At 38.0% G+C, this 13,949-nt stretch overlaps 1 protein-coding gene across 1 annotated transcript; it reads right to left on the reverse strand.

The window, feature by feature from the left end:
- Positions 1-3,597: 3,597 nt before the first annotated feature.
- LOC141803136 (tetraspanin-5) lies at positions 3,598-13,523 on the reverse strand. The gene is made up of 10 exons (XM_074687052.1): positions 13,077-13,523; positions 10,410-10,460; positions 8,564-8,710; positions 8,295-8,465; positions 8,040-8,165; positions 6,583-6,630; positions 5,766-5,882; positions 5,622-5,683; positions 4,361-4,413; positions 3,598-4,235 (listed from the first exon to the last, which is right to left on the reverse strand). Exons 1-9 carry the CDS (start codon positions 13,158-13,160, stop codon positions 4,401-4,403), a joined length of 819 nt encoding a protein of 272 aa, XP_074543153.1. The 5' UTR covers positions 13,161-13,523; the 3' UTR covers positions 3,598-4,235; positions 4,361-4,400.
- Between the last annotated feature and the right edge of the window lie 426 nt (positions 13,524-13,949).

Consider the following 13,949-nt stretch of genomic DNA (forward strand, 5'->3'; position numbering starts at 1 on the left):
TTTTTTAATGTGTTCAGAAGTTACCAAATATAGTTCCTTGCCAGATAAACTTTCGACTCCATCAGTCTGTAAGATATTGTGTATAAGTTAATGCACATTCTACAACCCAGTAGAAACCTACACAGTGTGTTTGGGTGGATCTGGTAGGCTGTAAGAGGCAGACGCCCAACTTGTGACATCAGGTTGAGCAGACTCAACTTAATGTCACAATTCATCACCATAATCAGCAGGCACTTCACACATATTCTACTATTTCTGTTTAGCTTTGATCACATTATTTTGTATTTTTGAGTGATTTAAGAGTGTGCTTGCCCACCTTAAACATAAAATGCTCATCCTGTGGCAGTTCACTCCACGTTACAGACACTGCTGTGTCCATTTGTGCCTCGACCCAAACCTTGATTCAGGTCCCACAGTTTCTCCAATAAACAAAAGGGGAGAATTCTTTAAAAATGACCCAATGTGGTAATCAGAATATAAATGACCCCTATTGACCAATTTAATACTCTCACAAAGAATTGTTTCATTCTCATAACCTTTTAGTGAATCATATAACATTTGGTCTGGGTTTAAGAGAGTTTGTTTCACAAGAATGACTGTAACCCACTGAGGCATGTTATACTTCCTTGTGATGTGTTTTAGGGTAGAGGTATAGAGTGGCATACAATGGCTTTATCTATTGCCACCAATTAATCACTGAAGCTTCTTGGGGTAAAACACATCTCTGGACACAGATTGAATAACACAAAGCACTCAGAGGATGTCATTCTTTTCTGACTGTCTCCCTTCTGCATTGGCCACTCTTTCTAGTTTCTGTTGCCAAATCTAAACCTGACATAAATGCAATCACTTCAGCAGTGATGTCTTCACAGATTCTGTCTCTTCAGCCGGAAATGATGCAGCAACCAGGCATCTTCTTAGCTCTTATCAGATGAAGATTCCCTCGATGGTAGACTATGTCATCATGCTGCTGTCTCAGGAGATAAAACCCCAGGATGTCAATGTCCACCCCAAGCCATAGGAGCCTGTGTGCTTCTCTACTGGACCTAGTATCTCTGAGATCATCTTCTCCAGATAAAGTTCCTATAAGTATGTCATGACCTGTGACAGAGCAGGAAAAACGTTGTCTGTTCATAAAAGTGTGATTTCTTTACCTTCTTTCAAAAACCGTTCTTCAAAAGTAATGGTCAGAAAAACCTACAACTTTAATAATCAGTTCTGATTAACACACCCATTCTGAACCAAATATGGAGATTTCAACATAACCAAGATTAGATTTCATATCTAAAAGGTTTTTTTTCTCAAAAAAGCATTTAAAGCAGAAATAGTGATGGATTTCTTGAATCTTTCAATTTTACTTGACTACAAAGATGCATTCACCCAACAAGTTTTGACTTAAGCAAAACCAGACTCCAAAAACATTCAGTCAGTTTGGGGTCAAGAGGTCATGGGGGCAATGCAAGTATTTTAAAGTAAGCAGGCCACCAAAGGGGGCATTTTAAGCTTTTAGGGAGTGTTAGGCAAAAACAAAAATAGTAAGTTGCGCAATCTAAATTTATTGAAAACTGAAAGGGTTTGAGGTGAAAGTTGATGTCATCAGTTGGAATGAGTTTCCTGTTGTTCTCTAGCTACTACACACTAAGGCACCTGGCCAAAGGTCACATCAGTGGTCTGCAATCAATCCTTGATAACACTGCAAACAGATATTCTTATCACAGTGGGGTATCTAAATAGTTATCTGAGATGTGTTGAAAGAGAAGTGTGCGTGTAACCCACTGTTCACTGTTGTTCCCTCTGTAATCGAGGTTTATCTGGAGGTAAAAACAGTTTTGTGTTTTTTCCTCTCTGGCTTTAGTCAACCAGCAGACTAAATGAAATATGACAGAAAACTTCAACAATGTGAAACAACATGCGGCCAGAATGGACAAAAAGACTGCTTTGAGTTTTCACATTACTTCCATTCAATGTACTGACATGTAAAATGTTAAGTCACAAAAAAGTAACAATGTGAGTGGACTGAACAGTAGCCTGTTTCTTTCCAAACAAAGCCTGAAACAATCTCTTCAGTGGTAAACCAAGGCTGTTCTCAATTTCAATTAAAACGTGAAGAAAATTAATTAAATAAGTTCTTTCTATGCTGAAATCAAGTCTCCATAACATTTTGTCTCATAGGCTTAACACAAAGAAGCGCGATTTAAACTGCAAACAGACACTAGATGGCGGTGTTGAGCGACTGTGTCACGAAAATGTGATTCATCTGCAATGACGTCATGAGTCTATATAACGTTACCGTCTCAATAACTGCTTCACTAATGAGCATTTTGACACATGGGCAGAAGACATGCAACACTTAGAGGCAACTTTCACACCTTGACACTTTTTCTCCTATTTTGCAACCAACAGTATTTAATAACAGTGGACTACTTTGTTGTTGTTGTACTGGTTATAAAGTTTTTTTCTGACATTTAACTTTGTAAATTTATGAAGCTCAAACAGCTTTAACTGATGATTCAAACACAGAGACAAAAGTTTACAAAGAACAACATTTATTCATATATCTACATTTGCAACTTTTCACAATCCAGTTATTTACAAGAATCAAGAGCACACAAATCAAATGCAACATGAAAAGCCATGTCATAATCAGGAGAGTGTAGAAATCACAAATATGGCACTGAGTGGTTAGAAAAAGTGTGATCAGTCAACAACAATCATATGGAGCGTAATCTGGAACAAAGGATATTTGACCCTCTTTCTGCTGTATTTCATTTATAAGATTTCAAACTGCGGGAATCTTTTAATCTTTTCCGTGAAGATTTTCAGTTTGGCGCAACACTGCTACATGGATGGATTTTACTGCACTTACTTTTAATTGCTGCTTTTACTTGCATGCAGTTCTATTAAAGGTTAAAGCAAACCCAATGAATTGAGGTCTTTTCTAAAAAGTAAAACCAAAGCTATTTCCCATGTCTGTCATCCCAAGTTTGCATTGTAAAGAATGCTGGTGAGAGAGCCAGAGTGCTCTACTTTCAAGTAAAGTATCTGTATATGTGTGCGTGCATGTGTGTAAGTGTGTGCAGGCTTTAAACCAGTTTAGTGCCACCAAGCAGTCCCAGCATGCCATTCATTGCGGAAATATCATGTATATCATTTTTCCAGTGAAAACTTACAGGTCCAATAACACAACCAACTAAAGTATCCCGTTAATTTGTTGGATTCTTTTTAAAGACACTGTGAAAAATTACTTAAAAATGAATTAACACTGACAATAACAAAAGGTTATGTGCAAGGGATGGCACAATACTGACAATGTGCTGAACCACATTTTCTTTCTGCTTTAAACTTGTTTTCGTTGTGGAGCATCATATGTTTTTAAGGATAAGTGCCCCCTCCAGTGGCTGCTGCGTGACTTAAGTAACAGTCTGTCATGACAAGAACTGAGAGGCTGCAATGAGCTTCATCACTTTTACATGAAGTTTAAAGTGCTTAAGGCTGCTCTTCAGGTTTACTTTAGTTTATGTGGATACTTCTAAATGTCACTCCCAAAAACTGAATCTTTGCAAAGCTTACAACATCCACCGTTCACAATATTACATGTTACCAAACCCACCTCAGCCTGACAAAACTCTGCTTGCAAACCATTAGCATCTTTTAAAAACGAGCATGACATCACTGATGGAAATATATCTGAAGAAAACTCTCTGTAGCTTTAAGTAGATCCCATTTTAACATTCAACAAAGTGCTAACCAGCCAACTCACTGTAATCTAGTGACTATTTTACAAATATTTTAAAATACTTAACATTAATGAAATACATTTAAGAGAGCCAATGTCCTACCAGTAGACAAAAGGCATGCAGTGCATTTCCAGAACAGCTCTTCTCTTTGTACACCACCCTTACATGCAGTGTTCAATACTGCAGCTGTGAGACATATAAAACCAAGGCCCTCTCCGTGACTGAGGCACTACCTCTGATATAACAGTAAATCTACTTATCATACATCCTGTTAACAAGTAATAACCCTCTCAGCTTCTTATTTACAGCACTGCATTTCTTTAATATGTACGGTATGAGAGCTGCAGTACATGTCAGAGGTTGCGCTTCAGTCCATCAGGCCACAAATCACTCTAAAAATAACTCTAAATTTACTATTTACAAATGAGACTCTTTGTTCTGGACACATGAGCTGATTAGTTGATTTCTCTCCATTGCTGGCATCCAGATTGCAGAGTCCTACAAGAAGGAGGAAAAAAAAAAACATCCAAACTTAATCCTGAGGAGAGAATCAATCGAATTGATCAGTAACTGATAAATATTTATAAGCTGCACCATCAATGTTAAAATCTAATCGCACTTACCTGGTACATCCTTCTTGCCTTTGGAGACTCCGTCAAGGTTTTAGGTAAACAAACTGGACACAAAAGGAAGAAGTGTTTACAACTGATGTTAAGATATGATACACAAAACTGCATTAATTTCCAGAGACAGTAATGATGCACAGCACCAGCGTTTATTGACTTAAAGCTTCAGGTGATCTCATGCTTATCTGAATACTTTTAATGTATTGTAACATTTCTTTATTGTTTACCATGTTTGCAAATTAAGTTTAATGAATTAGTATGCTATGACCTAATAATGAGCAGTTAACATAACTGAAAGTACAAAAACTTTAAAAACATTCTACATTATTCAGTAATATTGTAAAATAAATGGAAAGAAACCACTGGCCCCCAAGTCAATGAGGTTCAACCACAAAAAAAATTGTGCCAGTTCTACTGATACATTTTCACCACATTAACATGATTGTGGCATGATGATGATGCTTGATGGAAAGTACAGGAGTCTGCAAATTTATCTTTACTTTGAGGGGAACACAAGCATTTCTACCAAAAGTCTGCTTAGCTGGCCCAGTAGGGTTTTGGACCTCCACAGGGGGATCTCAAAACACTGACAGGGAATCACATGTCGAAATCAAAATTAATGACAATCCAATATGTAATCTGTTATTGTAAAAACATTAAAAAAACAGGTTGAATCTGATATAAAATCTTGCAAACAGAAAATCTTTGAACTGTTTTTTTCATATTTCTTTGTTGCAACAAGACCCCAGGAGCGACTAAGCCACTGATACAGGTGGTGACAACGCTGGTATCAGTGGTGAAAGGTTAATTTTAGAACAGAACATTTAAGCAGCAATGTACAAGAAAAGTCATCTTTTGCAACGCCCCATGGTTCCTTTTTTTCAGGGACGGCTTCAAAGCCAGGGGCATAAATCTGACTGCCACTTTATCTCCTCTGTCAGCATCCCCTTCAGCCTTGAAGTATGAGAGACCCTGACACCCTGACAGCAGGAACAACAAGAGATTTAACTTTCAGAGCTTTTTGAAAATATATTTTTCATACAGTTGTTTAGTAAAACACTGCTCACTTCTTGTAAAAGACTGTATCAGGTTAGGGAAAGGCAGAATGTGCATGACAATATTGCCATTCTCCCTGCTGCAAGTCAGTAAAATTATCAAACAGGTTACAAAGCTTAATTTTAAGATAAAAGATTTGCACAGTTCTGCTTTAAATGTCAATAAATTGTTGTGTTTACTTGAACAAAGTGTATCCACTTACCAGCTCTCTCTCACTGCTTCAATATCACTCACAAGGTTCTGTGCTAAACAAATGCCGAAAATCTGAAACACAAAAGTTCACAGAGATAATTGAGAGTTTGATGGGGATTGGATAGCAGTCTAAACCTTCAAAAATGTTCCTCACCTGCAGTAATGCAATCCCAATAAAGATGCCTGCCACCACCGTCAGGTTGTCTTGAAGCCACTTCTCAAACTGAGGAACACAGCCTTTGATATAGATGAAGGTCCGCTGCTCAGAGTCCTGGCACAGCATATTAAAACCAACACAAACTGTTATTATGGACTAACAACCAAGTACAGATGTGATGTTTCTGAATATTACCTTTATTATCCCTTAAAAAAGTTGCAGATCTAACAGTCACTGCATTCAATCCTTTAGGCGTTTATCTAAGAACTCAAAACTGTGTATTTTGGTAATACCACATTATTTTCTTTCCCCCCTGTGGTCTCAACATAGGTCCCTCACAATAAAATCCCCTCCAAAATACTGTTTCCTACTTGTGAACATGCACTAAGGCCACAATTTTCCTGCTTTGACTCTTGTTAAAACTGGTTCGCTCTGGCTTTCTGCTCACATTTTAGGTCACAAAAACCAAACAGAGCCTTTTCCTTACATTATGCTACCATGAAGTAAGGCCAGAGTTAATGATGGGGGAGGGGGTCCAATTCCTTGTGCATTTCTACAGGATGAGTAATACCACACGGCCCAAAGAGCTGATGGGGAGCCAGCTGCTGTATTTTGAAAGCATTTGACTTTGAAAACACACAGAGAGGGGGATATTGTACTGAGGGTGGAGTACCTTATGACATCATGTCAAATAAACCTTTCTGAGGCCAAAAAAGGAACAGTGATTTCTGCTCCTCATGCTGTTTTACAGGAACTGTTTACAACAAAACGAGGATCCTAAGCGCCCTACATGAAAGTTCTGTGCGATACTCACCGTCTTTGCTCGGATGTCGTAGCCACATTGAGTGTTGATAACATCCTCCTGTAGTAGGAAAAAAAAATTGGGTCATGATTACAGTTAATAAAGTCTGACTCTGATTCAAAAACACTGATTCAATTAGGAGTATTAAAAACACTTAAACTAAGTGTTTAGTTGAACTTCAGTGGTATTTCACAGAAAATGAAGAAGCAAATGTGACGAGAAAAATATTCACACCCATTACATTGACCAGATGTGTGCTGGACAGCAGTAAACTCTGTGAACTCCCCTCAAACTGCACAGGCCAGCACTGTGAACGAGAGACTCAAAACTTCCATTTGAGTCAAACTTAGGTCATAAGAATTTGGACTTAAGACCCAACTTTAATTCTCTACATGTCAGCACTGAATCACTCCACCATCTGTCAATACAACGTTAAGTCCACAAAGAGTGATAAAAGAGCCAAATTCATCTTTAATTCTTAATTCTTTTAAATGTATCCCAAAGACCTGGATGAATTAAAACATACCAATCTGTCTGTTCTAGTGGATTTTACTGGTAACTGCAGCACAAAAACACACAGGACAATTACTTTTTTTCACCAGATGTACTTTGTTTATTACCTCTTTTTACTCAAGTTTTGTAAAAGTTAAAATAAAACAGGCTTGAATGGAATTTCGGCCCATGATCTGAGGCTCTCCATTTAAGAACTTTATGGTAAATTTAAGAAAATCCCTAAAGTTTTCCTTCTACTTGATGAAATTTTTTTTGGATATACTTCAAATTTCAGGTTGTACTGAATATACAAAAATACTAAGAACATCTGTTTAAAGCTCATTTTATTGTATTAGTGATCCAAATTCTGTCATGTCATGTCTGAATTATGTTTGCAGCGTTTAGGGGTTTATATTTAGCAGTTTTTCCACTATTTGTTGGGAAGTGCTGTTCACAAAGAGGGCGACCTGTGTGGAACAGGATGTCCCACAGTCAGCAAATAAAAAACATTCTTATGCAACTCTAGTTACAGTGAAGCCCAATTGTTTTTGCTGAAACAGAGCTCTGTCACTGCTTTGCACGGAGAGCAGCAGTCAGAGCATTTTTCTGGCCATGGTCGAGATAACTCCTCCCAGCTGCTCTCAGACTTTGCGGTGCTGGCAGAGTCAAAGAGGACTAAACAGTGAGGCCTGGATGTCCTGTTGGAAGTCAGCCATGACAGTTTGACTGCCTGAGGCGGCCTTCTGGAGGACACAGATAACCCCGCTATCCAGCACAGAGAAAACCTTCTCTATTTTCTCTTCAAATACCAGTACTTAAAGGTTCCAGCATGGTAGAAAGTGGCCTTCTCAGTCTGAACTCAAAGACATAAAAACTCCCTCATTACAGTAACAGGCTTGTTGGGTGTGACCATAAATGGGAGAAAATTGGCTGTGAGTTAAAAAACTAAATTGTGGGGAGTTTTTGGGAGGACATACCGCTGGGTCTTTGGTGCAGCAGGAGAAGGGAACTCCACATTTCTCACGACTTGGGTTTGAATCAGTGCAGTTAAAGTAGATGTTTAAATTCCAGTCGTCGGCTCCAAAAGCGCCACAGCACTCCCACTGTGAAGTTAAGCAGACATAGGAACACACATACAGGTCAAGAATGTCCCTCTCACATGAAGAACCATGATTAAGCCAAGGTGAAACCTACAGTGGAGTGAAATCAGATTGAGTAAACACTGCACTCACATATTCCTGAGTGAAGTCTATCAGGTTCTGAAGATCAATGTCGTCTCTGTAAGCCCGAATATTGTTGTTGATGAAAAAGTTGAGCTGGTCCTTGATCCAGTCTTTGAAGACAAAGGCTAGAACTCCTGCAGTCAGCTCCAGGAAGAAGATGATACCCAAAAACACGGAGAACTGAAACACACAAACAGTTTAAAATCTCTGAGTTAAATAAATGTCAAGAAAAGGAAAACTTCAGTAAAGTTTTGGACGTTTTGAAAAAAGAAACCTACAAATTTGAGCAAGAAAGAATTTTCTCGCAGCGCTCCGATGCATCCAGCGAAACCGAGGATAAACATCACACCACCCACCACCAAGAAGAGCCAGACTGGGTCAAAACCACCCAAGTCTGTGATGGATGAGATGTTTGAGAGAACGCCCTGAACAAAACAAAAAACAAAACAAAAAAACAGAGGTACAGGTTAGAAGCTGGTGACAAAACAGGACAAACTGTCAAAATCTTTCAACTGTCCCCTGGAGCCTTATCAAAGGAGGTATTAGTCAGTCTTATGGGAAGGAAGAGGACTGTCAAATCTCTACTCCTCTTTGTCCCTAAGCGACTTACTCTAAGATTAACTGAGATTGAATTAATATACTTATGTGATGTTGAACTGTCATATTTCTTTAAATCTCATTACTACAAGCAACTGGATAAAAAGATGTAAACCACTTGTACATCTGTTGAACAGCAGTCTGCTAGCTTAACCCTTTACTATCTGAATTAATTTACAATTCTAGGAAAAAAATGTTTTTGTGTGTATTTGAATTGTTACAAGTGGTAGATTGAGATGAGATTGTAAATTTGAATATAGTTATAAATAGTTATAAATAAGTTGTATGCTACAGATATAATGAGTTCACCCTCTGACCAATGTATTGGGATATAGTGCATTCGATACGATGGTTGGTATGTGTAGAATATGAACCAATAGGCAGTCGTGGGATATAAAGGTCAATTTAGCTGCATCAAAACCCGACAGGTTATGTTGCACATTTGCGACAAAAGGCATCAAGGGGTTAACTTAGCAAAAAGACTGAAACCAGAGAGTAGAGCTAGCCTGATACAAGCTAAATGATTTGAGTTTTAACAAGTTACTCATCTGTTTTGTTTTGAAATTTAAGTCTAAAAACAAAAGAGACGTGGCATTACGGAGGTTTCCAAAGTAGTTAGCAAGCTGCCTTTCAGAACAAGTAAGCATCAAGAAGATAAATACCTATGTGGATCAAACTATTGTTTTTAAAAACTCAGATTAAGCACAACTGGGTTTATTTAGCTGCAGAGTTCTGAAAGTGTATTATTGTATTTATCTTTATAGTCTTTAATCAGTTACACTTTGACTACATTTTAAGCTAAATGCTTATGCTAGCTGATGTTGATCAGTACAATCTCAATGGCAGGGTGAGCTAACTAGCTGCTGGCTCCAGCTTCATTCTCACATCTGAGAAAAGCACCATTAGATTAATTCTCAAGCTTTCCAAAATAATCTCAAGAGCATTTTCCCTGGCTCTCTTGACCTTCAGATGCGAGGAGCTGCATTCACTCCTTGTTTGATAACGTTGTACACTGAACCTTTTTGGTTTTTTGGCTTTTAGTCTGACAACAACAGACTTAGAGACTCTCACAGTGGGTTTTACAGAGATATAACTAGTGTGTTGCTGTCTAAACAATTAAAGAGTACTCAACATAATAATTATTGGATTCATGGAGGGTGAAAGAAATAAGGTGCAGCTATTCTTAAAGAACAGAGTAATAACACACAGAAATTAGCCTGATCGTCCTTGGGTTATACAGTGAAAGTGAAGACCTCACTGGACTGTCCATGACCCTTTCACACTCCTAATTCTGAGATACACAATGAATGAATCCGTGAAATGCATCAGATTGTGCTGTCCATTGTTAGGAGGGCGTCCCACCGGAAAGCATGACATTCCTTTCTGATTCAGTAAAGCCACAGACAGCATTACAAGCAGACAGACGGACATGAACACTGGGAGCTGAATGTAAATGATCTGCTGAGTTTATGGCTCATTCTGAGACATCCAGACATAAAAAGATTTATTTATGTGCAGTAAACTCACCTTTTCACTCCATGCCCATAGCCCAATGCCAAGGAATGCCACTCCAAGAAACTGTAACAGACAGACAGAGAAGACAGAGAGAGAGGATTATTTAACTGTGAATGCCACATGTGATCATCACACAGAAGCACGGAGACAAACCACACTGAGATTTTCCTGGCAGCTGTCCAATACTAAATATTCCTCATCTCAGGCTGCAGAATCAGCAGGGACTCTCACATTAGAGAGCATCTTTAACAGCTTGGACACATTATGACTGTACAAGTTTCCACCTACTGAGTAAAAGTTTTAAACCACATCAAAGACTCGTGAAAGGGTGGAAATCGAAGCAATGAGAGCCTTTTTGCATATAGCTGAAAATCCTCTTTATTGATTCAAAAAAAGTAGAGTTAAAAGAACTGGGGTAGGAGCAAATGGACTGAAAAATGTGTTTTGTTTATCAGATGTCTTAATATCAAAAACTTAACCAAGAGTCTCTACATTTTTATATGCAACTTACTCCTTTGTAAGTTGATGTTTATTGAACAAAACTGTGACACAAAACTGTGACACAAGAGAAACCAGTAAACTTTGTAGAGATTAGAAAAAGCTGCAGGAAACTCAAGAGTTAACAATGTATTGGATCTCAGCTGTATAATCGTTTTCATGCTAAACACATGGTTCAAATATCAGAGATTGCACATTGCTAGATTCAAATGGATTTTATAAATCTGCAAAGGAAATCGCTGTAAAGTTCAATAAGAGAAAAAAAAGAACAACTTGTGGCATCAGTACAAACAGTAAATACAACAACCTTAACAAATTGCTGCTATTTAAAGAGCTACCTTTAACTCAGACCTTGTGTTAGACCCATTTAAAGACTGATCCCAGAGAATCACTTTCTACTCCATAAAAATATAAAGCACTCTGCAGATTAACTAAGAGCACTAAGGAGCAGATGCTCTCAACACAGTTCACTTCCTCTCCTCATATATATGAATGTTGACAGGATCTGAGGATTCACTGCCTGGTTGGCTGAGAGCCCTAGAGAGGCCTGACAGGTGGTCCTCGTCATCATCACTGAGAGCTCCTTAAAAGGCCACAAACATACGGTGGATAACACAAAAATTTCATAGAGACAATGAGGATATCATCACACTTAATAAATCTGTAAAATAAATTAGTGCTGTTAAGAGAGTGATTCTTCTTTATCTGTCGCTGCACTGACAGTTTCCAGAGAAGATATTTTGACGTATGGCAGAAAATCTGGAGAGTGTGAGCTACACAATGTCCAAACACTGGATTTGATTTATCTGCTAGTTTAAGAGTTCAGCTACTGTTTGACAAACATTATACAAATCAACCTTTGATTCTCTACAAAGACGGTGTCAAAATAAAAGCTTGGAATAAGCCTTATTTGAATCAAATGAGCAGAAATTTTACAACATTGGACCTCCATATGATTTCTGTAAAGTCACATCAAATTCAAAGATTCATACAGGGTTTTAGCCACAGGTTCTAGATGTTTTAATCACAAATACCAACTATTACTCAATTCATAATAAAAGTTAGCTTGAAGTAGTCTTCTACTTAAGCAGCTTAAACAATAAATCTGTGTTAATTTACCATCAAACACAAAACAGTTAGTTCAAGCAGACAAAGACAAAGCTGTACCAGTCTGTCAACACTCGCTGTAGAAAAAAGGTAAACACTGTAGCTACATCCTTTGTAGTGGTTGTGTATATAGAATAAATCCATTTTTCTGTCAACTGTCCCCTTTGCTGTTGTGGTCTGTAAAGAGACTTTACTGTTAATTGTAGTGTGCTTCATAATAAGAGGCTATGGGTGATCGTTACAGTATGTTTGCACAGCTACAGTAATAACAAGCATATCTAAAGATAATCAAATGTGCATTGCTGGTTTCAGTGTCTTAAATGCAAGAATTTACTGCTGTCTTTTGTCATTTAGGGGACTAAATGAAGTCAGTGAATGCATTAAGTATTGACTGGATTTTTAGAGCAAATTTGTCACTTTTGCCTCTCATACTTAAGCTTTTTTTAAATAATGTTTTGTTACGAATATTTCAATTTCTCTTATGCGTGCAACCGTTAATTAGAAAAAGATTAAAGGGAACTGTTTTTGTTACCATCAATACTTAAATTGACAATAAGTATTAAAAAAAATCTGCTTAGAGCTTACACTTTGTACCTAAAATAGCCTATAACCCAAACAGGCTAAAATTGGTATCAAGAAGCCTATGGTGCAGATGTCCTCATTGGTGAGTCCAGAGCACAAAGGGAGAGGTTTGTTTTCACCGTGATTTCAATCTAAATATGACTGTCATGAATGATGATGACCACTGTAAGACCTGTGTCCTGACAGTGACATTAAACCATTTCTACACGGTTTGTATTCTGCTGTAAGCAATGTGAACCTGCCACCATCTCTCTGCTGCTGTCTTCACAAAAACAAAGCGTGCTGCTGATAGGTGACAGCAGGAACAAGTGCAGATCAAGCAGTGAGCTCACAGGGATGAAATCATCATGAAAACCACCAGGAGGGGGGATAAAGGGAAAACCACACTGCTTTTACTGATTCATAAATCAAAAGCTGATGTTGTTGTTGAACAAAAACATGTCATTTCAGTGCATTAATCTGAGGCCTGAAAATAGCAAACAGAGGACTTACCCAGAATATGATGTTAAAGCCGAAAATAAAATACTTGATGCAGCAGCTCACTTCATGAGCCTTGAAATGCTTTCCTGACATCATCTGGATGGCTTTTTGTGTTCAGACGCTGCCCGCACTGGCAAGGAATCTCATCTATGGTCCTCTTCTGTTTGACAGCCGGGTTATCAGGCTGGAAACACCTTATTTTTCTTCTAGCCTATTTACAGGCTGTTCAAACGTGCCGTTAGTTGTTTTTACCGTCTCATTGTAAACATGATCGTGTGTTTCCGGTGACCGAAGAGTCCTCAGAGTATCGTTCCGTCTGTCTCTATCAGTACGAATGTAAATTTATTCGTTATCGGGTCCTCCTAACGTGAAACGGCGAGAGAGATCCACACAAGTCAAACAGATTAAAGCCGATGGTCCTCTATGTTTCTGACCCATCATCTAGACATGGCTGTAGGCTGAGTGATATAAGTAGGAACCAATTAGAGTCCTAAGTCGGGTACAAGAGGCGGGACTTCCGTCAACAGAGGGTGTCACTGCCCTCAGATGACCATAAAATATATGCCATGATAGTCAACCATTTGGGGCTTCATTCATTAACTATTATTAATTATTCAGCAATTAATTTAGCTCATTATATAAACTTTAACCTCACCCTAGAGACCTAAAGGATTAAATGCTTAACAAATCCAGAAGTCATCATGAATAATTATTTATTATTTATTATTGTATGATTGTTTTTTGTCAAAACCTAACAAACCAAGTAGTTTGTTATCCCTGATCACTCTGCTGTAACAAAGTGCAGAGTACGCTACATTTTCCCAGAAAGAAATCTTGTAGTTAAAGGTGCTTGTATATAAAATGCAAAAAAAAAAAAAATGAAAT

The sequence above is a fragment of the Halichoeres trimaculatus genome, unplaced genomic scaffold, assembly GCF_033239565.1.
Source record: "Halichoeres trimaculatus isolate MK-OKI-2021-1 unplaced genomic scaffold, fHalTri1.1 fHalTri1_scaffold_2, whole genome shotgun sequence".
In the NCBI taxonomy this organism is placed as follows: Eukaryota; Metazoa; Chordata; class Actinopteri; order Labriformes; family Labridae; genus Halichoeres; species Halichoeres trimaculatus.